This window comes from Sparus aurata, chromosome 23 (genome assembly GCF_900880675.1).
Source record: "Sparus aurata chromosome 23, fSpaAur1.1, whole genome shotgun sequence".
Lineage (NCBI taxonomy): Eukaryota > Metazoa > Chordata > Actinopteri > Spariformes > Sparidae > Sparus > Sparus aurata.
The window spans coordinates 16,478,832-16,506,127 of NC_044209.1; the positions used below are offsets into that span (position 1 = coordinate 16,478,832).

Consider the following 27,296-nt stretch of genomic DNA (forward strand, 5'->3'; position numbering starts at 1 on the left):
GAGACAACTGCCTCACTTCCTGTCAGAGCTGAGCGGAGCTGTCCTTGGTCCTGAGTCTCTCTCTCTCTCTCTCTCTCTCTCTCTCTCTCTCTCTCTCTCTCTCTCTCTCTCTCACACACACACACACACACACACACACTCCTTCCTCTCTCATCTTCTCCTTCTTTGTCTCTTTCCCTCTCGCTTTCTCTCTCTTTCTCTCTCCGTCTACCTCCATCCCTCTCTCATCCTCCCTCCCTGTCTCTTTTTCTCTCTCTCCCTGTCTCCTTCTCCCTCCCTCCCTCTCTGTCTCTCCCTCTCTCCCTCTCTCTCTCCCTCCCTCTCTCCCCTCTCCCTCTCTCTCCCTCCATCCCTCCCTCTCTGTCTATCTCTCTCTGTATATGCATTCAGCAGATGAAAGCAGCCTCCTCGGTTTGTTCGGTTAAGACTGACTCACTGCTGCATCGTGTCGGTGAAATCCTCTCTCCGTGCCTTTCACTTCACAGTTTCCTGGAGGACTTTGTGACCAAATCGCCAGAGAGTCGCAGTCTGGAGGTTTTTTAACCTGCAACTTTCAGCTCAGTCTTTGCTACAGGTGCAGGAGACACAGCACAGAGAGTGGACAGATCACAGCACACAGCATGTAAGGAAGCATGATTTCAATAGTGTTTGTTTTTGGGTGTTTTTACTTTAGCTGAATGTTTCTACTTGATGCTGAGGTAAGTTACTATATAACATTTCTTTGATTTGAGGTGTTTTATTGGAATGATAGGCCGGCATGGGTACTTCAAGGTTGACATTGAGGTGTTACCATTAGAACTACACTCAATATTTTACCGGCAGTCACACGTAACTGTGCTGCTTAATCAGCTGCTTCCAGTTGTATGATACTGTCTTGTTTTAGTAGCATGGACAGTTTAAATCACTGATGTGAGAGAAAGAGATTTCCATGTGTGAGTATTTCTGTTCTTCTGTTTTTATTTGTTTACTTGGCGTCGAAAGTTGTCTATGAGGAGCCTCAACATGTTGGTATACAGATGGTGAAGACATCTGATGTGGATGTGTTCAGGCTCCACCATCATGACTACTATATTTATAGTGGTGTAGTGAATCAGCTTGTCTTCTCACACTCTGTGTTTGTGGATTCACGGTGAACTGATTCTTGCTCAGTGGATGTTTAAAAAAGGTACAATGCTTACGATTTGGCCGACTGTCTTTGTCAGATTTTCAACGAAGGAAGGGGGCAGCATATCACCAAAGTAGCCGCTAACTGCTGCACACTGTAGCTGCTAGTTAGCTTGGTTAGCCGTGCATGTAGTGGTCCAGACTGGGAGCTCAGGGCTCTAAGGGAATGTGTTTGTGTTTACACCGCAAGCACAGGGGCTTTACCGGACAGAAAGGCGCCGGCTGGCTTGCATGCTACGTTGAGTAGATATCTCTGTGACACAATGTGTTATTGTCACGATATCAAAACTGCTACTTTTCATGTTCTTTTGAGGGTTTTAGTTCATTTTTCCAAATGTTTTCAACTAAAAGTCTTACATATTTCACCTTTAAAGAGAGGTGCACAAATACGAACATTTCCAGATGATGTTTGATCTTCCATCTCCGGATTATTCTGCAGCATCCTTGATGGCGGCCTTGAGGTTCGAGACTCTGATGTCTCTGAGTCAAGTCCAGGAAACCCCTCTACTCTCACTGTGTAATAAAAAAGATAATCATTTTGATCATATAAGGACTAATAACAAAGACACAACAATGAGTGAGCTATCTGGCTTCCTCAAAGTGAGACAGGTGACCTTGCCAGTGGAGCGCCTCTTGGCAGCATAAATTCTTGCCACTCAGAGGCAGACAAGGGCAAAGAAAGCATTTGTCACTGTAAGAATTGTTCACAACATACATAAACAACATGCGGACCTAAAACTCAGTCTGACTTAATGAACATAATTTGTGCAGCCATTCAAATTAGCCTCTCTCCGACAGTGTCCTGAATGCATCTTAAATCACCTCCCTGTCACTGCAGATGATGTCTTGACTGTGTGATCAGTCTGCCAAATTGCCACTCTGACTTATGAATTCTTTCAGGAGCATCCCACCTTTTTTTTGTCGAGGGGCTGTTTTCGAGGGATTCTGCTCTGAATCATGGCGGTAAAATGTCAAAAACACTGTGTTGAATCCCAAATAATGTCAGCATTTGTATTCACAGTAGAAGGCTGCGACACATTTAATGTCTCAGTCTGGAGGCTCACACAGGTTTACTATATTGATTTCATTATTTGGACAGAGGTGGCAGTGACACGGGCTGAATAATAACTTATCGTGGCTGTAGCGCTTTAATGTTCATGTGCACGGGTCGCAGATTGGAAACAAATTGAGTTTGAGTGGAAAGTTGCCCATTCTGTCTGCCCACAAACACCTAAACTGAAAATAAGATGTGAAAATCATTTTTTGACGGAGTCCCACAAGATCGATTTGGATTGGATGTACCTGGGCAACAAAACAAAGATGCTATCGATCCTTCCAGTTGCCCGGCTGCCCTGACATTTCCCAAGCTGCTCGATAGTAGATTTGACGTCCTCACTCCTTCCAGCTTGAACATCATGTGGACAGAAGAAAGAGATGAAGCAGACAGTTTTCTCCACCCTCATCATCCTCTCTACCTTCCAACCTACGTTCTTCTCCACCTTTCACTTTTTTTTTTTTTACACACACACACACACACACACACCTACACATTTTAGACCCTGAGAATGTCCTTGCATCACATGCATAAACACTCTGACATTGTGACGGTTTTGTTTACACGATAAATCTGCACAGCCCCGAGAGCTTCTCATGGTGAAGTGAAGAGGAGAATACTAACTAATACTAACCATTTGAAAGTGTCTTTAAAAACCAACCGATTTATGAGTAAGATCCAGTGGAGAGTGGCTTCTCTGATATGTCGTATGAGTTTGAACTTGTTGCAAGTGACACTGAGAACACGACTGAAATCATGAAAACGTACAGGGGCTGAAACTGTGGTGTTTCGTCCACACATGCCCGAAGACAACAACCAAGTGAGGGCTTCTAATGACACAAACAGTTCATACTGACTGTATGGTGCCGAAGAGGGTTCAACATTTTATTTACTAATTAGATTTTTTTGCCCGAAGTGAGATGGAAAGATTGATCCCACTTTCATGTCTGTACACTAAATATAAAGCTACAGCAGCAGACTGTTAGCTTAGCTTAGCACAAAGACTGGCCAAAAAAAGGAAACTGCTAGCCTGACAGCTCGTCCGACTCTGTCTGAAGGTAATACTTAAAACAAGATATACGAGCGTGCAATATTTACAGTGGAATACATTTCATCATCTAAAACTTATTTATAACTTATTAACTTATTTATTCCCCATCGGCCATTTTATTTCATGATGCCACTTCATCAGGGTCTGTTCTGCGATTGGTTCATTCCGACCAAAGCAACAGCCAATCCCATATCAGAAAACATTGCTCGCACTTAAATATAAAACAATTGTTGGCATTGTGAACTTAAACAGTGTGATTCTAAATCGTTTGAAGAAGCATATTTTCAAAAACAGCTGCGGTAATAAAATAAAACTGAAAAAGCTTGAGAAAAGAAGCAAAATGAAACAATTCATTCAACCATTCATAGTTGTGTTACATCTATTCATTTTGTCTGTATTTATTCTGTGATTATTCATTTTTATTATCTCTACAAGAATTTATTCATGTATTTGCCACTTTTGGGTCTCTATCTACAGCCTCCTTCATGCTTCTACCAGTAATTCTGCCTTCTTTTCTGTTTCCTCCTCCAGATTGCTTCTTGGACTTCTTTTCTCGTTTTAAATCGCTGCCGACAGCTGGAAGCTCCCCCCCTACACACACACACACACACTGTCACCATGAGCGCCTGCAGCAGGAAGGCCCTGACATTGCTGAGCAGCGTCTTTGCAATCAGCGGCCTGGGGCTGCTCGGAGTGGCAGTCAGCACCGACTACTGGCTGTACCTGGAGGAGGGCATCATTATGCCTCTGAACCAGAGCACCGCCATCAAGACCTCGCTGCACTCCGGCCTCTGGAGGGTCTGCTTCCTGGCCGGTCAGTAAACCAGTCTGGCAGTTAATCGTGTGTAAATGGAGACTGTGGCACGGATGCATGTGATGGTGTTGGATTAAGAGTGGAGGGATCACAGTGTTCATTTGTATTGTGCAGCATCTAAATGTGGCAGCAGGGACTTGATCCTGTCACACTGACATATCGTCACCGCGTCAGCTTTGACACATGATGACAGTCACAATTACTTCATCCATGTGTGCGTGTGTGTGTGTGTGTGTGTGTGTGTGTGTGTGTGTGTGTGTGTGTGTTTGTGAGGTTGTGGGTAAGCGTGGAAGATGAGGTAAAGTGACAGAAAGAGCTAAATAATAGAAAGAGCATTTTCAGGCTGCATTCAGGGTACAATCAGTTTCTGCAAAATGATTAGATGCACACACACACACACACACACACACACACACACACACAGATAAACTTGCACCTACACGTCTCCAGAGACAGATGTCATCTCGTCGTGCCGCAGAATAAGCTGGTGGATGATTCCAGCTGGAGTCTGTCTATGTGAGAGAGAGACACTGAAGTGATAATAATGAGGAGGTGATGTAATTCACACTTGTTTAAAAAAAAAGTTGATGGCAAATTTAAGGAAGATGGTGCATCGAGGTTTGCGGAGGGGAAACCACCCTGAATGTGTCTACTTAAAAATACAGGAAACCAATTTTATATCAAATAAATGTTAAAATATAGAAGAAAAAACATCTTACATGGTAAAATATTTGGCATAATGATTGAGTGTGGGCATGTTTTGACACAATTTTTGTGTCTCTTATTTAATTGTTTTTTTTAATGGATACCCCTAACCCCCTGTCCTTTGCTAACATGACGACAGTATCTTTTTCATGCTCACAACCAGTTATTTGTGTATTTGAATAACATTTCCTCCCTAAAAGTCTGTCAGTCCCTCATGTCTACTTCTTTATATGTCCCTTTTTGTCCTGCAGCAGTCCTCCGTGTATTTCCACCTTTTTACCGTCACCTGACCTCCACGCCAACCTGCACACCTGCTCCCGATTCCCCCATCGGCTCTGCAGTATATACACCTGCCCTTTAGCCATTGTTAGCTGCTAGAATAGTGTATGAGCTTTTTTTCTTTGTCCCTTTTTCTGGACGTCTTGTCCCCCAGCTTTGGGCAGCTCCTCTCTTTCTCCTTCCCTCCTCTTCACTTTGTCTCAAAGCAATTTTGTTTCTTTCCTCATCAGGCGAAGAGACCGGTCGCTGCTTCACCATCGCGTACATCATGCCCATGAACGTTCAGCTGACGTCAGAGACCACAGTAAACATGCTCAGTGAGTAACAACCCTAACCTTCAGCAGCTGCTTTGGGCTTACACACTCAAGGTGCCTCTTAGAGCTCGATCACACAAACAGCTAAGGGTGTTTAATTGGGAAAACTTGTTTTTTTCCTGATAAGTAATCCATCGGAATATAGCCAGACAGACGAGGCTGAGTCATCCAGACCCTTGTGTTGATGATGCCCTGCTCATCTCCAGAATACTTATTACCTTTTCGCAGGCAATTCACCTCACAAGTCCTTCGGTGTACCTCAGCGTCGAGGCTTCACTCAAGGAGAGAGCCACTCCAGTGAGTCAGTGTAATAAGCTCTGATATTGTTCTCAATTTACCGGCAAATTTGGCAGATGAGCAGATGGCAATAAAGTGTTTCATCTTCATTTTCAAGTTTGATTGTTCCCCCCTTCCTCCAGACAGACCTGTCACGTCCCCATACAACTGGGGTGAAACAACAAAAATATTCCATCTATGAGAATCTTCCTGCAAAGAGTTATGTGTCCTTTAATGGTTTAACATCAGCTCTCCTCCTCTTTTCAGAGATGATCCGCTCAGCCACCCCGTTCCCTCTGGTCAGCCTCTTCTTCATGTTCATCGGCTTCGTCCTCAACAACATCGGCCACGTCCGGCCTCACCGCACCATCCTGGCGTTTGTCTCGGGGATCTTCTTCATCCTCTCAGGTACTCTGATATGCTGTCGTCTTATCTCATGTGTACATCCTCTCCTTGTTGTTGTTTTTTTATATCTGATACTAACTGTTTTACCTCTCAGGTCTGGCTCTGGTGGTGGGCCTGGTGCTGTACATCTCCAGTATTAACGATGAAATGCTGAACAGGACTAAGAGCAGCGAGGCCTATTTTACCTACAAGTACGGCTGGTCCTTTGCCTTCGCTGCCATCTCCTTTCTGCTTACCGAGGTGAGAAAACCGACCATAGATGCCAACAGAATCAGAATTGTACGGCTGTTTTAGTGCTGCTGTGATCATGGCATAAAAAAAAATATACAATGAGTTAAAGATCCTGAAGCGAGATTTCCATGTCATTTGTGACTATAAAGTTGGGCTAGGTGCTATGAAAATGCTGTGATATTATCAAATCGCTCAACCTACAGAGAAATGCACACAGTCAAAATTCAGAAATGGCTTCAAATGAGATCCCAGGACTTCTGTAAAGTCACAACTGTACAGTGAACACCCTCACCATGGCTAGCAGTGCCTGCTCAGGCCTGTGAGAGATGACCAATGAGAGTAGACTGGGCCTTTTAAAGAGACAGGAGTGTTCAGAGGTTGAACAGAGGTGCTTCAACAATAGACAGGATGAGGAGAAAGAACTTGTTTTTGAACGTTTAAGCATGTAAACATTTTCTATTAGACGGCCAAGAAAAAGTAGGAACCTGAAATTGAGCATAATACAGGAAACAAAACATGTATTTTAAAATAAACGTGGAAAAAATGCTTTTTAGTTTAGCAATTAAACAAATCCAGTGCTCCTTCTCAAACTTTTACCCCTCGTAAAGAAAGATTTACTCATGTCCCGGACTTTTACTGTTGCAGGAACTACTGACAGTTGAATCAGAGTGATAGAAGCTTTCTGACAGTTTCCTTCAATTTTAGGCGCGAATATCTGCAATATTTGAGCACACCTGGAGAACACAATCTAATGTAATCAATACAACTGTCCTAAGTCATTTTACCCCCGAGGTCATAGATTATGATGTGTTGAACAAGGCCGCTTTGTAAAGATATTATGCTAGGGATGTGGCATGATGTGAAGAATGATGTGCGTTCACTGCCCTCCAGTGGTCGAAATGCAACATTACATTAAATGAATGGCAAACATTCTGTTATCGGTGTAATTGTTATAAATAATAGTATTTAAAATTAATAATCAATGCGATTATTACAAATAATAGCAGTGACAGTCCTGATTACTGATGAAATAAGCTGTTTTCTGGTGTGGGGACACTCGACTGGCTAGAGGTTCATTCACTGGTGTGAAGAAATTATAGCACACTAATAAACTGAATAAATCACAAGCAAATAATAAAAAATGAGTTAAGTTATGGGCTGTGGAGTCTTGTTTAAACTGCTGTTGGCTGTAGTTTGTGATGTTACAGTGGAATGCCCTATATTATAGATTACATTGTTTCTTCTACATGAAATCACTCCTGAGCTCATCATGTTCTCTTGACTTCGGCCCTCAGAGCGCAGGCGTCATGTCCGTCTACCTGTTCATGAAGCGCTACTCAGCAGAGGAGATCTACCAGCCCCGTCACCCCAGCTTCTACCGCCCTCGCCTCAGCAACTGCTCCGACCACTCGGGCCAGTTCCTCCACCCGGAGGCCTGGTCACGCGGGCGGAGTCCCTCTGACATCTCCAGTGAGGCTTCGCTCCAGATGAGTGCCAGCTACCCGGCTCTCCTCAAATGCCCCGAATATGATCAGGTCTCCTCTTCACCCTGCTGAGCCATCCCAGCAGAGCACACCTACAGATGACTAAGGGGTCAGTGAAGGGTCACAAAAGGTCACAAGGGCGGAGTTTACTTTCAAGCACCAGATACAACCTAGATACTTTACTGTGAGTTTGATGTTTTTCAGGGAGAAATGATGTGCAGCTTTGACTCTGTCCTGAGGACACCGGGACAATGTCCTCATGAGCAGTTTGTGGCTTTTATATCGGGTCAGAGATACTTTTTGGGGGAATTTGTTGTTGTAGCGGAACATGTTTTTAATAGGTGGAGAGGAAGTCTTAAACATAATATGGTTATGGTGTTATTCATTCTGCAAAGCTAAAATCGTGTAGATTACCTTTTTAATTTGATCTGAAAGGGGCTCTTTGTTTGATTTATTGTATCTGTGCTATTTACCCTCCAGTGCCTCGGAGCTGTTTCTTTATGTGAATATCTTGCCTTCCTCATTTTAACATAAATACATTTCCTCTGCTTTAGAACTTTTCTGTTCTTGCTCCTTATAGGTGTATGTAAGAACTGGCGAAAGTGAGTTTTCATAAAATCAGACCCGTTTTCTGATATTATTTCCAGTCAGCATGTTGTCTACAATGGCTTATTAATGTATTTACATCACAATCTGCCATTTCCTGTTGGGTTTACAAGGTCTCATATTGTAGAAAATGAAATTTCTGTGTCTTCGTTGATTATAAAGCAGGTCTTTGCTACATAAATATTGCAGAAGTATCATAACACTTTATTAAGACAGTGTGCTGTTAAACTGACTCAGTTGACAACTCTTTAACACAGGACATCAACACCAAAACATCAAAATTACTTACTTCACATTATGTTGATGATTTTAGGTATTTTTGTAAGCTAAAAGTTTTACATATTACACCTTTAACCCTGGCAGAATTGATGTATCACGACACAGTTCAGACATCTATCTGAGGATAAAACCTCCCACATCAGACAGAGTCAAACCTTTTCTCTCAAAGCAAAACCCTGCAGAGCTGCAGTGCGATGCGATTAAAGGAAGATTCCATCACAGCATCCATACAACCATCAGACAGAGGGGCAGGTTACGGTCCTGGAGGGGAACAGGGTAAAGAGAAATCCTGTGAAGCTTCCTGAAGTGTCATTGGGTTTGCTTTTTGCTTTGTGTGTTTTTTCACGAGATGCTGTTTTGCCTCCTAACTCTGTAGCAAAAAAGAGACAAGATATGATTCAAATGTTTTAAAAAAGAAAAAAAAGAAAGGGGGACTGAGGTACAAGAACACATCCGGAATGATCCAGCCAAGATCACGCAGATTTGTTTTATATAGATTTTTTTATAGAATATGTACAGCTGTTGGACATTATGTGAATTCATGGTAGGAGTGGATGTAAAGATGATCAAGTTCTTTGGATCTGAGCGTCGGTCTAGATTCAGCGACGCTGAGGAGAATTCATCTGTAAAATAAATGTCTTCAAACCAAACAGCCTGGACTTTCATTCACATAGTGATTCTATATTTATCCACAGGGAGGCAGTGTTGGGTTGTTGCCCTTTTGATCTGCAGGTTTTTCTCAGTTGCTTCGACAAAATTGTCAAATAAAAATCACGATTCTCTCAAAATGATTTGCAAAAATCATAAACCCACAGTATGAACTTTCACACTCTTATATCTCAGTATCGAGGGATACTGTCTTTTCTTCATATTTAACCAATTATCCTGGATGTGACTAACATGGACAAAATGTCCTCAAAGACAGATTTGAGTTGCTCGTCCTTTACTTTAGTATTTCCAATTTTACTTTGTACTTCTGCTTCACTGTATCACTATATATCACTATTCACATATCAGAGGCAAACACTGTACTTTTTACTCCTCTTGGTTTTCTGACTGCCTCAGGTACTAGTTACTATTTAGATATCTGTCCTGTCCAACACCATGTTTCTACAAATGTGGTGTTTTTTTAATTAGAATTTTGTCTCACAAACTGAAGGATGCAGTGTTTCTGTATAAGGCAGACATGCACAATCAGACTATTAGAAACTTGTTGAAATCTATTACAGTCCAGTACACCTGGAATGTGGAATTTTAATTCCATGTAAATCCTCTGGTTTTATTACCTGAGTTCCATGTAAAGTTGTATCATGTTGATTCAGTGGGAATACATTAAATTACTCTGCACATGCCCAATCCACCATCTGAGCTAATGGGCGCCACAGAGAACTATTTCTAGTACAGATTAAAAGATTGGATAAACTCCTGTGTTATTGTTTGGAAAACAGTCACGGTCCAGCTGTCTTTGTGACAGCGGTTGCAACAATAATACAGCTTGGAAACGCTGGGAGGGAAAGATATCAGTTGACATTTTCAGTTTTAATTTGAATTGGTTATTCCCCGCCTGTGTTATGGGGTGGGAAACTAACAAAGCACTGCACAGATCACAAAATGGTCGAAGCAAACTGGTCCCTTGGTGTCTAAAAGGTGGCGGTGGGAATGAAACCCACCACCACCCACTTTTTAAAATTTTCTATTAAAAATGATAGATGAACAAAAAAACAGTGGACCCAAAAACCAAAGGTGAAGCGGGAGTCACTGAAACAGAACGTACATAAACTGGCCAAAAGAAATACATCTCAAACACTCGACCCAGAGTTTCACCCCAAACTGAAAACGCAGACAGCCAACAGATGGTGTCGACTCCCTGAAAACACACAAACATCTGAGCAGGAGAACTGGAGCCCCATTATATAAACTCCCAGCTGACTGATTGCAGCCAGCTGAGGGAGAACATGACAGGTGCACCCAGTAGCTCCTGATTACCTGTGACCTAGATCTTGACAAACCCCAGTTAACACCAGGACCTCGGGCAATCTCTAATCTCTCCATAACATAATAAATCACACATCGAGTTATGATAGAAAAACTTTGCATAAAACCTGACCCTCTACGCTGAACTTGCGTCATAAAATCTGATCGAAAAGTCATTCAAATAATATAGCTGGTATTTACACAATAATATTACTAATCTATATGTGTTTGTATCGTGATTCCCTCGCTGTTAAAATAAAACAAACAGTAGAGGGCGCTCTCTGCCCAGTCATCCTACTCCACATCTCCTCTCCCTATCAGATTCCTCAGAGGGACTCCACATGTTTCCCTATACCTTTCCTGTTCTACTTCCTGTTCGTTCAACGGGGCCTTGAATTACCTAGCGCTTCTCTCTGCATGTCTGAGGATGACATCGTTTACATTCAGAGGGCTTGTCACGAGAAGCGTCTGTATAATTCATTGATGAGAGCTCATTACTTATGCAAATATGTAGGTCAAGACAAGCATCAATAATACATACACCACACATCTGCTGCATCGGCTTTATGTAGACTTTATATAGATACACGTAATGTACAACGTGACCAATAAGCTTTTACAGAGAATATAAAAGTTAATGTAACTATAAGCCCACACCAGGCGGTAGAAGATAATATTCTGCCCTGACCACAGGGCTTTCATTATATTTTACAATCACATAGAAAACTACTGGTGTTTTATAGCTTTTGACATCATCATCATCAATGATAGTATCATCATCATCATCATCACTGATATTACTTCACTTATAATCATCGTCATTAACATCGAACATCATTTTCACTATAGTCTTTATCATCACAAAATACAACCATCTTTTTCATTCATAAATCATGGCTTTTTGAACAGAATCATCACAGTTATTGACCAATGTTCTCCACCTCCTCTTCATCTCCATCATCACCATCATCATGATCGTTATAATATGTTTTTCCTATGATTATGTTTAAGGCTTTTTGTAAAAGAAGACCCCAAACTGCTGATGCAAACTTCTGCCTGTATAGGCTCAAACAAGTTACACAGAGTGTGCATACTACAACAAAGAGACCAGAAACCTATACATCATATATACATACATAACTTAAGCATACGTTGTTTTAACATTTACAGGTAGTATTAAACCATTTCACGAACGAAAATAAATACAAAATGATAGTCGGTTATATTCATATACTTTTTTTTAAAGAGGAACACAAAAGCAAGCAAGGATCCTTAGGATTACAAACCAAATGCAAACATCACGACAGTACATCGACCTTCACTGACATAGGTCATTGACAAGAAAGAAGAAAAAAAAAAAAGCTTAATCGGACTGGTACCCTATTGGGCCATCACATAGCCAAAAAATAAAACCTACCCAGTAGACTGAAAAGACTTCCTCAAAGGAAAGTTTTGATTTTAAAAGTTAAAATCCTTAAGATTCTAATAAATGCCTTTTTTTTTGGGCTGTAGCTGATGAGCGACAGGAAATTGGGTGAACTCCGCCATTTCTGATACCATTTAATCTAAAATAGGTAATTCATGCTTCTAAATTTTGTAAATACCCCTTTAATTACTTGTCTTCACTGGTAGTGGCAGAGTCTGCCATCCCCCCCGCTGCGTTTAAACGTCCCATATTGTTGAAAGCGATATTTCCTGACTTTTGCGATTCTAAAGCAGGTTTAGGTGCTATATAAATATCGTAAAAGTATCAAAATGCTCAATTGACAAAGAAATGCACACAGCCCATATTCACAAACTGGACTTTCAAACTAGACATCAGTGATGTCACAACTATGCAGTCACCGCTCCAGCATGGATTTGGTTGGAAAACAGCAACAGATCTGATGCATAATACATGATAGTCGATACCTGCTCAGGCCCGTGTGAGCTGACCAATCAGAGCAGACTGGGCTTTTCGAGAGGAGGGCCAAAAATGGAGCACTCAGATCGAGGTTTTTTTTTTTTTGTTATTGTTTTTTTTAAACAATTAAACATGTTTTAGAAACTCCAAATAAAAACAGAAAACTGAAAATGAGCACAATATGGGACCTTTAAATCTTAAGGGGTTCAAAGGAAACAATGCATTCACGTATCGCTTATAATCCTACATCATAGATATCAGCCTCATTGTTTACTGTTAATCTGTCACTGATGCTAGCACCAACCAAGATAATACTTTACTAATATGTGTAAAAAACAAGACAACAGTCATTTTCAATTTTTAGAACAGGAAACAGGAAACAGCAGCCACAGAGGACACCCCAATGCCTCAGCAAAATTACTGTGTCCTGCTGTGTAAAATACTACTGATGGTTCAGCATGAAATCAGATTATTGTTGCAATCTTTATAAAAAAAAAATGGGGGTTTGGTTGGATGCACTGTAAATGGAAACACCAGGGAGGAAGGGTTTGCTGTAGTGTTAACCTGCACTTGCTGCTAACAACATTAAACTCTTTGGAGTCGTCTCCAAATCTTAAGGATTATAACTTACAAGTCCACAGAAAGGAAGTTTCATCTCAAGCCCGGGCAAAAGCTCATTTTTCTACTCAACTAAAATAAAAAAGTATGCACATTTCAAAAATTCTCTGCTCCACACAAATAAATGAAATCAGCCCAGCTGACTCAAGACTGTAATGCTTTGTCAGGAACCTAAATGTAAGCTGGCGCTGTTTTTCTGAGGTTACTCTAAGCAGGGCTTCAGTCGTATGGCACCTGTAGAGAAGAATTCAGCACCAGAGTGAGATGACGACATGGTCCAGGTGAGGTTATACTGTCTCCTCCTCACACCCTCCTGCCTCCGAAACGTCCCTGCGTAGTGGACCACACATCTGAACTCTGATTTGAATTACAACTTTTTTTTTTTCATAAAGCACAGTGGAGGGAACGCTTGTATGACTGATGCACCCATACTGTAGATGCTGTGTGCACTGATAGCATGCACACTGCACTGCTGCACACACACACACACACACACACACACACACACACAAACACAAACATATTGGTCTATAATAACCCACATGCATGCATTTGCACCTGAAACATGGCAGTTGTGCTTTAGGGAAACTTAAAACAAGTTATGACCATGAGAGGGGGAGGTGAGGGGGGTGTGTGAGATGGAGGAGAAACAAACTGGCTGGTTAGTTGTTCATGTGCTGCTCCATGCAAGAATCAAGTCCATATATCTGAGTTTCCTGGAGCTCCGCTGTCCCCCTCATGTCTCCACAGCAAGTGCACATGACTCGTGGACAGTCCAGGGGTGAAAGCAGCGCTCAAACTCTTTTCTGCGGGGTTGACAGTCATGTCCGTGGTGAATGCAAGGAGAGAAAGATGGAGGCGATGGAGGGTTGAGAAGATTGTCCCTCTTCACTTCTTGTTGGCGATGCGTCTCTTCCTGGTTGCCAACATGTCGTAGAAAGGATCTCTGCTAATGCTGGCCCTGGAGAAGAAGCCAATCAAAGGACAGCAATGAAATAAATAATAAGGCCACATGAGAGGAGGGTCTCGAAGCATCTTTGATATGGAAATGTAGGCACATTTATACAAACCCCTGCCTTAACTAGATCAAAAAAAAAAAAAAAAAGAACAAAGTTTGTGCAGTGACCTAGTTTGGTTTCCATGGTTTCTGAAGAGCAACCCCCGCCCCCCATCCCAAGTTTTCTTGGTACTCCAGTTTGCTGGAATCTCCTCCAGAACTCGTAGTAAAACACACAATGACACACTCTTGCTATTCTGCAGGTTTGTAGGTCTCAAGGATGGCGAACAAAGGCGCCCAAGATTATTGACTGTTATGCGTTCTCCGGCTCCCCTCCTTTTAGAGCAATGGAAAGGCAGCGCACAATGAGAGCCAGTGAGTCAGGAAGCCATTTGGGCTCTACTGAGGAGCCCAGTTTCACGGCTGCTAAATCCTGTTAGCACCAGCACAAAGCAAGAAGAGGCTCAACCCCCCACTGCGGATATCTCTGATTCCCTTTACAACGCCATGCGCTGAAGAATGAATCTCTGTATGATGACTATCCTGCTCTTTCACACGGCTCATTGTCACTTTGCACAACCCAATTTCATGAAACAAAAACTCCATTGTAGATCAAATCCCAGCACGGCTCCCGTGACTAATAGGACATTTCCTCCACTTCTGTCCTTAAGTATAAAAATTAAATATATTTAATTACGTGGGAAACGAAATATCTAAAAAAGACAAACTATAACCTACTTTCTTCATTGACCCAGTTGGGCCACCATCATCAGTTTCTGTGTGTTTGTGACTCAGAATAGCTATGGCAGATACCGCCACTGTGATCATCTCTACTTTAGAATAGGGGGAAAAAACCATCATTTCCACAAAGTGCCTTTTTATCTCCTCAGACCCCGACTCTTCTCGGACCCCTCTGGTTAAGTGCAAGCCGTGGCTCGTTAGCCTCCGTGGCTACGAAAAGTGTCAGCCCAGTTTGGAGCTGGCTCCCCTGGATAGGTTTGCTGGCTCACCCCCAGGGTGCTATAAGCAGTGACTAATCCTCCATCATTTCCCCAGTGCATACTCTAAGGAGGAGGAGGAGGAGGAGGAGGAGGGGGGTGGTTGCACTATATTACAGTATAGAAGTGCTCTGTTCTGCTGAGCCAACTCTCTTTGACATTGCACCATCTTTCTATGCAGGCGATTACAGAGCAACATTTAGGTCACTGACAGCAAGGTTGTCATTACTGGGAGCTATGTGTGGTATCTCACAGAAAGAAACCACACTTCCACTGTCTGTTCTGCTGTTTATATAAACTATTGTAATGACACATTCGCAGTAGATTTAGGTTGTTTCGAAGATCCCCATCAGTATGTTTCTGGGGTGTCTTCTGCATTGTTCTCTTACTCCGAAACACGATTTGGTGCCAAACAAAAGATCTACATTTTCTACATCGAATGTTTTTGAAAGGTTTATCTTGGCAGCTGGCAGTTTTTTCACTGTAATCAGCTCATGAAGTCAACCCATCCATCAAGAGGGAGAAAATGCACTTTTAACTCTGGCACGTATCGTCTTCTAGGCTCGATTTAAATGCAAAGCATGTCATTTCTACCGCTATGGATCTCTCAAAAGACGTAAGCAATGTGGGATCATGGGAGTGTTTGTCTTCATTTGTAAACCATTGCTGATGACAGTCCACCTGACATGACCCAGGCCAGAAATGTTCACAGATAAGGTTTTAAAGTTTTATAAAAGTTGCGTTTAGTCTCCGACCTCTTCCTCACTCTCTGACTCCAGATGAAACGCACCAGCAACTTAAGTGAAATTGCGGTTTCACTAGGTTTGAACATTGCTGTAAATATTTGGGAAATAGTAAGTTAACAAACCTTCAAACAAAGGCGTAGTTGGATGGTTTGGGAAATACGCTTCTTTGCCTTCTTATTGAGAGTGAGATGAAAACATTAGTATTTCCAGTCCTTGTGCTAAGCGAAGCTAACCGGTTGTCCAGCTGTTCCTTCCTTCACATACTATACGAGTCCTTCTAACACATAACAGAGGTTATTTGAACCAATAAAAGTCTTACTGACACTAATTTGATTTGAATCTGCACACCAGTGAAGCGTAAAAACAAGATGTGGTTTAATTTCATGGCCAGGCACATTAACTCGGTGGTGTCCCAGGGAGGTTACGACGCGATGTGGAATAATTCAGCTAATTCTCGGCAAAAAGAGGGAATAAACGTGAACCAGAACTGTTGTTGTAGGTGTATTTGTGAGGAGTCTTACTTGATGGATTTGATCCACTCCTCTTTCTCTTCCTGGGTGGGCGCTGATATCCTGTACACCACGTGGTTGCCCTCGACGACACGCCCATCCGCCTCGGTCTTGCAGGCTTTGATCACCTGGCCCTTATGATTGGGGTTATAGAGCTCAAAACAGTTCTGGAGAAGGGACGAAGAGCAGGGCATCGATAATGTGAGATAATTAGATGTAAAACATCAAACGAACACAGTAACAGAGGAGAGAAGATCTGTGACGTATGATCTGAGGTCTCTAATGAGACAGCACTCACAGGTTTCCTTGGCTCCTCCACCTCCCTGATGCTGAGATTCTCCAGTGGGATGATCCCACGAGGCTCCTTGTCCTAAAGGAGAGAGGGATGATAGGGAGAAAACAATGAGACCAGGCAGCAAAACAGCCAAGTAAGTTCAATGAGAGACAGAGCAACTGAAAGTAAGAACCAAGCGAACAATTCAAAATATAGAAAAGAAAAAGGCAAGAAGGAGCGAGGGAAGTGGAGAGTAGAGGAGTGTGTGTGTGTGTGTGTGTGTGTGTGTGTGTGTGTGTGTGTGTGTGTGTGTGAGAGAGAGAGGGAAAAGGGAATTCAATCCGCTGTGACATGTTGTGCTAGCATTGAAATCAACCTCGTTCCCCCCCCCCCCCCCCCATCGTCCGCGCTGCTTTTTAACAGAGCAGATAATGTGTGGAGCAGTCAGACCAGAGGACGGGACATAATGATAGTGTCCTGAAGGATAATACCAGGGTAGAGAGAGGACAGTGCTGATGTAGCAGCTAGCAGGGACACGGAGGCACTGATAAAAATCTTCAATGATGCCCACATAAGCTTATTCTCACAGAAAGCGACACGGGCGGACAAACACCCATGGACACTAAGTGGAAACTACAGATGAATCAACTTTCTAAGTTCCTACACAGGGCCGATCCAAATGTATTTTGGGCTAATCTTCAGTGCCAGTGTGCTATAATAATAATATTATAACAACAACTGATGACCATTGAATAATTATGTAATTTTCCCAAATTTTCCCAAGACCGTTTCCTGAAAGACATTATCATTATGTGTCATGAATATGAAAAAAATACTTGCAATGTATCAAAACATGCAACTAGAGAGAATCATTAGAACAGTGCAACTGTAAAAAGTGAAGAATCATAAAATGAGCCACAATCCTCCCATCAGCTGATCCCAATTGGTTTTCTTGCAAGACCTGAGCTAACTCTGATTGGTTTGTGTCCATCTCTGTATGGTCCAGAGACTGGTATCAATCTGGAGGATGAGTGACCTTGAGAGGAGCAGCAGAAGACCAGAAAGGTGGCCAAAGAGGTTGGTGTGTTTACCAGGGAAACTACCGTTCATAAACCACTGTATCAAAACTGGAAAAAAAACTGCTATAACCAGAGCTACACCGTGGGTTAACAGTTTGATTCAGGAATAGAGAACTTGACTAAAGAAGAAAACCAATCAGAGGCTGAGTAGTGCTGGTCTTGCAAGAAAACCAGTGAGATCCGTAAAAACGCATAAAAGAGTCATACAATTAACAAACTATGTTAACTAACATTAGGGCAGTGTAACCAGAGAACAATTAGAGTGCCATAAAGCAACAAATTGGGCCAACAATAGCTAACATTAGTGCAGAGTAACAGTAAATCAGTACAAATAGAAAAATATAAGATCATCAAATGACTTCATGGCAATTGACTATTGAATGTTTGCAAACATTAACTAATATTAGCCACTAGATGTTATACTAGTCCACAGACACACACAGAAACCAGCACACATGCTTGCAAAGAGGCACTTCACTGATCATCTCAGCACGACACTCACTGTTGTGTATTCGAAGTAGTAGAGGCAGTTGTCCGTCAGGATGAACCACCTTCTCTTCCAGGTTTTCACTCGGCCCCCTGACGGGAAGAGGAAGAGAAGACAGGAAGTGACACAGAGGCCGCAGTGACAGACTGGCTGACTCCCGTCAGGAAAAAGAGCAGGGATGTGACCCACACGTACACACTTCACTTTAAAAACTGACATACATATTATAAAGTGCTTGAATATCAGTAATTGATGACTTCTAGAAGAGGTCATCAACCACATGATTATGTCAAGATACAATTAGACATAAAAATCACTATTTCATCTATTAATATGCAGTCCACACCATTGAACAGGAAATAAGCATGTTTGTCTGATCAAAAGTAGGAACGTTTTCGAGCAGGCATGTTGAAGGCTTGTGCTGAAAATTGTTTTGTTATTGTTTTTAGATTTGAGAGTTGATTTTTTTTTCAGGCTTTTTAATATGCTTTTTTTAATGAGTAGCCTCTAAAACTCCACATGAGATCCTTCAAGGATGCAACGCAGAGACAAAAGTTATCTAAAAGGAAAAAGCTGCTCTCAAATGTTTTTAGCTCAGTGTTTCAGGTGAATGCTGCTGTATGTCTCCACTGTGGTTGAAGAGAAAGTTCAACTCGACTTTCTGAAATATGCAGGCAGGCCAGCTTGAAAAGAAAACAGAAGGGAACTGAACATGCGATTACAATCAACCACCAGCATCTCTCCTAACTATGAGCTCAGTTAAATGATGAATCAAACAACTGATGAATTATTACTAACCTTGCCTTTTCATTTTTAAAGGCAACAAGATAAAAACCTCATTGGTTCTCAGGAGAGGGGTGCAAACAGCACTTGATATGAACCTAATGTGGCACCAGAAGCAACCCTGAAGGAACACACATGTAGACACAGACATTTAAGTACAAACACTCACACACACACACACACACACACACACACACACACACACACACACACACACACACACACACACACACCAAACCCCAGAGCAAGTTCACCACCTCACGTGTTAACTTGTGCAAACTACATCCCAAAAAAAGCAAAGAGAGACAGCGAGCGAGCACAAATATCCAACGTGTTGGTTTGAAGCAGAATTTGGCCTCTGGCAGCGACTGCAGAGTGTGTTGGAGGAAAACACCAGTTGTCTCCGAGATGTAAAGCTGGGAAAGTGAGGAATCTCTCCTGGTGGGAGACATGTGTACGGTGTGTTTGTGAAGGCTGCAGAGCGGTGATGGAGGAAGCATTCAGATCCCTGTTTTATCCTGCACTGAAAATGTTCCTTCAAGTCGCCGTCTAGTTAGAAATGTGCTTTTCTTCTTGTTCCTACAGTTAAATGTTTCAGCTTCACTGTGTAGAACTATGTAGTTGTAGGACCCCAACTAACGATTATTTTCATTATGGGTTAATCTGCTGATCCATTAACTGATTATTTGGTTTGTTATAATTGAGAAAATAGTGAGAAATGGCATCACAATAACGCAAAGCCAAAGTAACACATCTAATACGCTTGTTTTGCCCAACCAGTACAACAAACCTCAAAATGATTAGAAAATAAATTAAAATAATTAACAAGTAATTACTTAAACGCTGCAAATCCTCACATTTTTGGAGGCTGGGACTGAAAATGTAAAGCCTTGTAACTTTCCCTCTGAAAATGTAGTGGAGTAGCTCTTAAGTATGGTACTTAAGTAAATGTACTCAGTTTCGTTCCAACACTGTGGGAAAGGCACATTCAAATGCAAGCCTGAGCTTTTACACACTCATTCAAAACATGAATCAAAACATGAAGACGTGTACCCGAGCACCTTCTGATGACTTCCTGTGCGTGTCCTCTGACCTAACATTCCTGATTAGCTCCTTCTCATCACTAACCATCCCTTACACAACACTTTTCACTGCGGCGCTTCCTGTGTTGCGGCGCCTCACATGAGCGCATGCGGGCCACATGTAATTACCAAAGCCCCGGGTTTTTCCTTACATTTCAATAGACTCCGGCTATTGAATTAGCGTGGCCAAATTTCCGCTCAGAGCAGAGAGAGATTTGCTAAAAAAAAAAAAAAAGGCATTTTATTCCTTCACATCCTCCAGGGTTTATTTTTAGAGAGTCAAATTAGAAATATTATAGCGAGAACTGGTGTGGGGAAATGGCTCCAGGGAGGAACCGTACAAGAATGTAATCACGTTAGGTCTGTGAGCCACAATGGGGCTATTTGCATTCATACTCGCGAGTTTGATGAGACGACGGAGACGTTACACAGAGTGAGAGGAATGTGCAGGTCAGAGCCAGGTGTGTGTGTGTGTGTGTGTGTGTGTGTGTGTGTGTGTGTGTGTGTGTCTGTAAACAGTAATAAACCTGATCACCTGCAGTGAGATTGCCCTTTAACCTTTGACAAGCAGTATCCAGGCTCTTAAACTGTTTTATGTCCAATAATACATCTTAACATGTTTAATGTAGTGTGAAAAGCAGAGCAAGGGAGGAAAGTCCAAATCAAAAACACGTGTAAACATACAGGAACAGTTCGCAAAAGAGACCGAGAACTGTATTACCTCACTGGGAAAGCGTACAATCCCATTCAGTCCCTGGCACATACACACAAACTCACACATAACAAATAATTACAGTGTGTGTTCCTTCCCAAAATCCACTAAGATGTTTTTTTTTTGTTTTTACAAGTCTGGATCCAGATGTGTAAACAATGTACAGGCATAAAAAAACATGCCTGCACCAAATCTCACACATAAATTGTAATTTCTTTCTCATCTCTTGAATTGAGCGGACGTTCAATTGCATGTTGTCAAGTTTCGCTTTTGATTAAAAAACAAACCTTTCCACCTTTCTTTGGCAGTGATTTCTTCAGATTTTTGCCTGTTTTCAGGTTATTTTGAGACAAACGTGCTCAAAAAACAGGTGGATAGAAACCTTCCTAACTGGTATGCTTGTTCATGTATTTCTAAGTGGTAGAACCTTATGTTAATTTAGCATGAACTGAATGCCCAGAGTGTTGTCCGGACAAAGTAATCCTCAATAAAGTAGCTTTTTAAGATTCTTACATCACTAATTTCCAGGGCGCAAAATCTACTTTTTTGTCAGCCACTTGCATATTTTTTTCTTAATATTAAAAAAAAAAAGGTTTATAAAAACACATTGATGGAAACACATAAAGAGAACAAGTTGATTTTATAAGAAGAGAGCCACGCATACTGTGCACACAACTTTGTAAAATTGACAAAAAGAGCGTGTATTCATTTATCTGGCTTTGCGTGAACGTAGATAATTTAATGCATCTGGCTCTTGGACTCAAAGATTACATTTTAATAGTGTCTTTCAGCACATGTTCCAACACCTGATGTCACCCAGGTACATTTATGAGTCTTAACTTAATCTGTTAAACACTGTGAGGGCTTTAAATACACTATTGTTGATCTTCCGAGCACTTTAAATCTGACTTCAACTCGACATGCGTCAAGAACGCCATCTTGAACAAGAGTGATATTAACCTCGCCCTGTCCTCGAGATCTCCCTCAGCTGTGAGAATAGAGCGCCGGTTGTAGCGAGAAAAAAAAGTGGTGGAGTAACCAAATAAAGTCATCCAGGGCGTCTTGCATTCCCTCGGCAGGAGAATGCGCGGAGACACACACTAACCTAATTTGAGGAGCCAGCCCTCTCTGTCTGGGTTGAAGAACGTGTGCGTCAGGTCGTTCCCATCATCCTCTGGGATCTTGAAGGGTTCGCTCTTGATGCTGTCGTATAAATTCTGCGCGGAGAAAGAAAACAGAGAAAGAGAATGTTGGAAAAGCATGAACACTCCTCCTCCCCATCATCCAAACATTCAACCCAGCCCCTCAGTTTAACGATGCGTCAGACAAGACATTGACAGATTCTATTTCAGTGTCTGAAACAATGATTCACACCTCAACGACTCTGTGGAGCTGAGAGACTCTTTAACAAAGTGGTTTATTTTCTACTTAAATGAAACCAAGGGCCCTTTGATTCAGCCGTCAGCCTTCAGCGTGTGGGTAGATCATCTTGATTTTTAGGTGCTTTTCTTTGAGAGACCACGGATGATCATTAGCATCAGTATCTAGGGAGAAGATCTAATTCTGCTGAGCTGCAGATATCTCAATTAGCGAGGCATGACTCTCCGCTCTGCGTGGAGGAGAAATTCCTACAGGTTTCTTTTTGGTGCACCAAAACAAAAAAGAGCATCTATTTAAAGCCCTACTTCACACTTTTAATTGTTGCAGTAGTGTATCTATGCATGTTTTACCCACAAAATGTAACTGTAGACACAACATTAGATACATCTGTCATACCTAACACACGATTAAGTCAAAGCTCTCACCCTGAGTAGCTCCTCTGGGAGGTCTCCCCCCTCATTGATCCCTCTGTTCATGGAGATGAAGCGCTCCACGGGGGGCTTGTCTCTGACGTTGGGATTGTGCAGGCTTGTGTTCAGCATGATGATAGCAAATGATAGGACATAGCAGGTGTCTGTGGAGGTCATTTCACAGTTAGTGTCACTGTCAAATACAGCACAAGACCATGTCCGTGTGTCGACTTGTTTTTCTTGCTTAGTATTTATGGATTAATGTGGAATTTTTTTCAAATGTTCCACAGTCTGCTCATTTTCAGGTTCATATTTTTATTTTGGGTGTCTTCTAGAAAATGCTTTAATTGTCAAAAAAGACAGTATTTTTCGCATAATGTCCACTGTCCCTATGTCTGAACGCTCTAGTCTCTGGAAGGCACAACCTCCCCAAAAGCCCAGTCTGCCTCTGATTGGTCAGCACTCACAGGCATGAACAGGTAACATCCACCGTGTTTCAACATCAGCTCTGCCAATGTTTTTTGCAACCCTGGCTGTGTTGGGGGAATGGCTGAGGGCGAACTATGTAGTTGAGACATCACCGACTTACAGAAATCCTGATGGCTCCTGTAAGGGCGCAGTTTCTGAATACCTGCTGTATCGCATGTTGTCTGTTCACAGAGTTAATATAGCAGCTGGACTTTCTGCAATATGAGAGCTTTATACTGAGCAGTGAGACGGCGGACTCTGCCACCACCAGTGCAAACTAGCATTTTACAGGGTCTATAAAATACAAAAAGAAAAAAACATTAATCAACTGTTCATCAACTAATTAAAATTAACTGAATGTAAAACAAAAAGGTGAGCTCTCATTAAAATGTATAATTTCTAAAGTGGCAGTCAAAGCTAGTTCCTTCATTTACTATAATTGCATTGAGATGACCACACAAAATAATTGATGATTCGTTTGACAGCAGTCCATCAACAGATTTACCTCACAACCAAATTTAGGACTCTGTCTAATAAAAAGGAGAATTTAATCAACAAAGAGCTCCGTAGTCTGGGTCACACACACACACAGTCACCGTGCCCTCCAAGGCCATGATGCAATGAAGCCGAACATTCAAATCCATGATCCACTGCTCTTGCGACTCGACATCATAACTCCTGCGTGCCATCCTCTACCTCATCCATCCACACACTAACTGCCCCAGTCAACATCCCCTGCGCTGTAATTTACGACCACGGGCGCCCCGGTACTGAGAGATGACCAATAACTAAGTCTGGCTGTGTCACCACTGCGCCACATCAATATTCATGACCGGAGCTGTCACCTGTGTCCTTCTCAGTGCTCGCTCCGTTAACAAGAGCAGGACGCGATGGAAAAAGACTGCACTAATGACCACCATTGACCGGTGATCAATTTCATTATCACCACTGGAGACACAAATAGCGATTACACTGCGGTAAGTGAGCAAGGTGCTAACCACGCTGGTCTGGTCAAGATTAGACTGATGATTATAAACCATTGAATTCTCTGAAAGCGGATGTCAGCATTGTCAGAGGGAGTGCTCATATTCTCCGGTGTTTTCGGAAAATCTCCAGCGCTGATTTATACCCAGCCCAAACAGGCCCAGCTGTCGAGTGGGAGAAGACAGACAGTCAGAAGCATTGATTTGAGAGCGAGGTGGTCTGGCTGGCCCCTAGTATCTGTTCTGGACTGTCTGGTTGACTCTGACTCATATATCTGCTGCAGTGTGTGTGTGTGTGTGTGTGTGTGTGTGTGTGTGTGTGTGTGTGTGTGTGTGTGTGTGTGTGGTACCTGTGGACTGGAAGACGCCGGGATTGCACTGGCAGTACCTGGAGGCAAATGCCTCCATCATACGATCAATCTTCTGGGCTTCGCCAGGAAGTCTAAAGCTCCACAGAAACTGCCTACAACAGTGGAAACAGAGAGAAAAACATATAATGAGAGGACATGCAATACTGATGCAATTGTATTTTACAGTCACAAACCCTTTATGTCTCAGTTGTCTCCTTTTACAATAGCATTAGGAAAGGAAAGAAGCTATGGAGCAGCCTTATTGAGAAGAAGCGTTATTGTTTACATCAAATATCATACAAGGTACAACATGGTGGAGCTGGTACTCAGGCCACAGAGACCCCGACCTTTGAACTTCTATCCAATCAATTCATACATGAGTCCAAGTGGACGTATGTGCCAAATTGGAATAAAAGTTCCTGAAAGTGTTCCAGAGCTGTTGGGCTCACCAGAATGTGAAGTATAAACGACAGAGTCATCTGCATATAAGTTGAAGCTGGCTCAACTTTTGCTGCAACACAGCCTCATCTGTCGCAGCAGAAGCTCTGGCACATTACTGTTACACGCGGGATTCAATTCTAATTCTTAACTCGTGACTCAATGATAGAATTTGTCACAAAATCCTGTCTTGTGATATATAGGAATAATTGGTTCTCAGTCTCCTAGCACACAATGTACACATCTTTGTACATCTCTTTTTAAAATTCTTGCAGTTTCATGATGTTGTGAGTTGAAAGGCCCAGTGCTGCTATAAACCACTACACGGTTTGTTTATGTCTGGTACACCTTTAAACTACAGTAACAAACGTGAGACTTAAACTGGATGTCCTTGGCCATATTACAACTTCTAACCAACACGGACACTTGCATATTTTGTAATTCAGAGCTGTTTTCAGTTTGTCAACTCACCTTAAGGCTTGTACGAGGTTGAGGTCTGCAAACTCGTGAAGCTCCACAAACGCCTGGAGGACCTTGATGTTAAAGTCATCCCTGGAGGAGAGGCAGGACAAACGTCACAACATTTTTAACTGTTTAAATTGAAATCGACTGGCAAAACGGGTTTCATGTTGGAATCGCACTGCAGTGACAAATTCATATGTTTTTGGGGTAAAGTTGCTCAGACAGAGAGCCACTGTGTCGGCTCAAGTCCCTGTTGTTTTGACAGTCCTATCCCCATTGATTTCCCCTCGATAAGAACCATATGTCTGCTCGGTTATTTTACTGGCATGGTTTCCCGTTGCTGCTCTGCTCCATAAATCCAGACTCCCAATTTCCTGGGGCTTTATGCCCTCATCTGAGCCTACGCAGTGGAGATCTGACAGAGAGATGAGGGGAGAGGAGAAAGAAAGGTGGAAGAAAAACAGAAGGAGAACTGGAGAGCTCACCGTTCCCCTAAGTAGTCCCCGATGACTGTTTTGTTGAGCCCCTCTCCTTTGTAGAGGAACTGTGCGATGTCCTCTGGGGTGTTCTGGAGAAGATCGTTCTCCAGAAGAAACTGGATCCCCTGTTCAAAGAAAAAAAGACAGAGGACACCGATACTTCAGTAATCTATTTCGGGGATATAAAAATAAAAAAGGGGCTTAATTAAATTGTGTAACAGTGTTAGACATTTAAGGGCTGGCTGACCTTTTTGGGGTCCATGTTGAACTTCTTCCTCCCCATGGCGATCTGCTTGTTTCTTTGTGTGGTTTTGCTACAATAAAAGCAAACATCCATCAGGTGACAGTTGAGGGCGTGGTGTTGTCCCCAGGCTGCTGTGTTTGTTCAGTGGGTCAGTTTGTGATGGGCTGTGACGTGACTTTATTTATTTACTCCTCTGTCAACTCAGTGCACGGCGGGTTTAAACTGAAGAAACTGGAAATAATGCTACACATGGCCTGTCCTGCAGCCATTTGGAAGAACACTTCCTGTTTTAATGTCACTAGTCCTCAAAACACATTTTGCGTGCGCCCAACAGGGAATTCTCCACCTTTGTGTGTCTGTCCGTATGCTTCCTGTGGTACCAAAATAGCCCAAGCCCTGCACCTGAGACACATACACACACACACACACACACACACACACACACACACACACACACACAGCCTGACAGAAGGCATCACTCCACCGCATCAACCAATCAAATGAAAACCTCTGAGTGCAGCCTGTTTGGCTAATGTTTAGTGGAGGGATCGTCCCATTTCACTCCTCAAACAAAGGGAGATTATCACACACACACACACACACACAAACTCACAAAACTACAGGTGTGAGGCTTGCGGTGGAGGTAACAACACGGCTCAATGGCTTTGGAGAGCAAAGGGGGCAAATGGAAGAATAAACTATTCCAACTTGTCAAGTGACAGAAAATAGATCAACAGCACTTTGGATAATTGATTAAGCATTTAGGTCAAACAAACATTTGCTGGTTCCAACCAACCAATCAAATACAAGAATCAATCAATTTTCTTAGGTGTCTTTGACTGTGAGTGGGATGAAACAGGCAACGTAAAGGCATCACTACTGTCTTAGAGTTTACAAAGAGCTCCGACAATCAGTCCTGAAAGTGATCAGGCGATACAGAAAAGTAATCTGCAACTATTCTGACAACTGATTAATCATTTAAGGATTATTCTCTCAATTCAAACAGCATATCAACTGTCACCTTGGAAACTCTTGGAAATCTTGATGGAAATACTGCACACAAAACGACTAAACAACAAATGCAGATTAATTGATAATGAATAATATCATGAGTTGCAGCCCTAAAACAATCAATTAGTCCCAACAAAACCACAGATCTCACCTCTCGCCCACACAGGTTAGCTGCTCGATCTCAGTCATGACCTCTGCGATCTCAAACTTCAGCCGCTGCAGAGAAGAAAACAGCAAAACGACTCTT

At 42.3% G+C, this 27,296-nt stretch overlaps 2 protein-coding genes across 4 annotated transcripts in view; one reads left to right on the top strand and one right to left on the bottom strand.

Moving 5' to 3' along the window:
- The first annotated feature begins 276 nt into the window (after positions 1–276).
- cacng5b (calcium channel, voltage-dependent, gamma subunit 5b) lies at positions 277–9,312 on the top strand. 2 transcript variants are annotated; one of them, XM_030408363.1, is made up of 7 exons: positions 277–622; positions 3,801–4,083; positions 5,298–5,384; positions 5,610–5,678; positions 5,925–6,065; positions 6,157–6,302; positions 7,589–9,312. In XM_030408363.1, the coding sequence occupies exons 2-7, from the start codon at positions 3,888–3,890 to the stop codon at positions 7,847–7,849; spliced, it is 900 nt and encodes a 299-aa protein (XP_030264223.1). In that variant the 5' UTR covers positions 277–622; positions 3,801–3,887; the 3' UTR covers positions 7,850–9,312. The 2 variants fall into 2 exon arrangements, with proteins under 2 accessions (XP_030264223.1, XP_030264224.1); XM_030408364.1 differs by lacking the exon at positions 5,610–5,678.
- Positions 9,313–11,185: 1,873 nt separating this feature from the next.
- Positions 11,186–27,296, bottom strand: part of cyth3b (cytohesin 3b) — a 39,464-nt gene continuing 23,353 nt past the window's right edge. For both annotated transcript variants that reach the window (XM_030408435.1, XM_030408434.1), the window contains exons 3-13: positions 27,201–27,265; positions 26,042–26,108; positions 25,801–25,919; positions 25,325–25,405; positions 24,416–24,528; positions 22,630–22,778; positions 21,930–22,041; positions 18,263–18,339; positions 16,706–16,777; positions 16,420–16,574; positions 11,186–14,118 (exon numbers count right to left, since the gene is read on the bottom strand). In XM_030408435.1, coding sequence (XP_030264295.1) covers positions 14,046–14,118; positions 16,420–16,574; positions 16,706–16,777; positions 18,263–18,339; positions 21,930–22,041; positions 22,630–22,778; positions 24,416–24,528; positions 25,325–25,405; positions 25,801–25,919; positions 26,042–26,108; positions 27,201–27,265 — 1,083 coding nt within the window. In that variant the 3' untranslated portion in view covers positions 11,186–14,045. The remainder of the gene's footprint in view (positions 14,119–16,419; positions 16,575–16,705; positions 16,778–18,262; positions 18,340–21,929; positions 22,042–22,629; positions 22,779–24,415; positions 24,529–25,324; positions 25,406–25,800; positions 25,920–26,041; positions 26,109–27,200; positions 27,266–27,296) is intronic.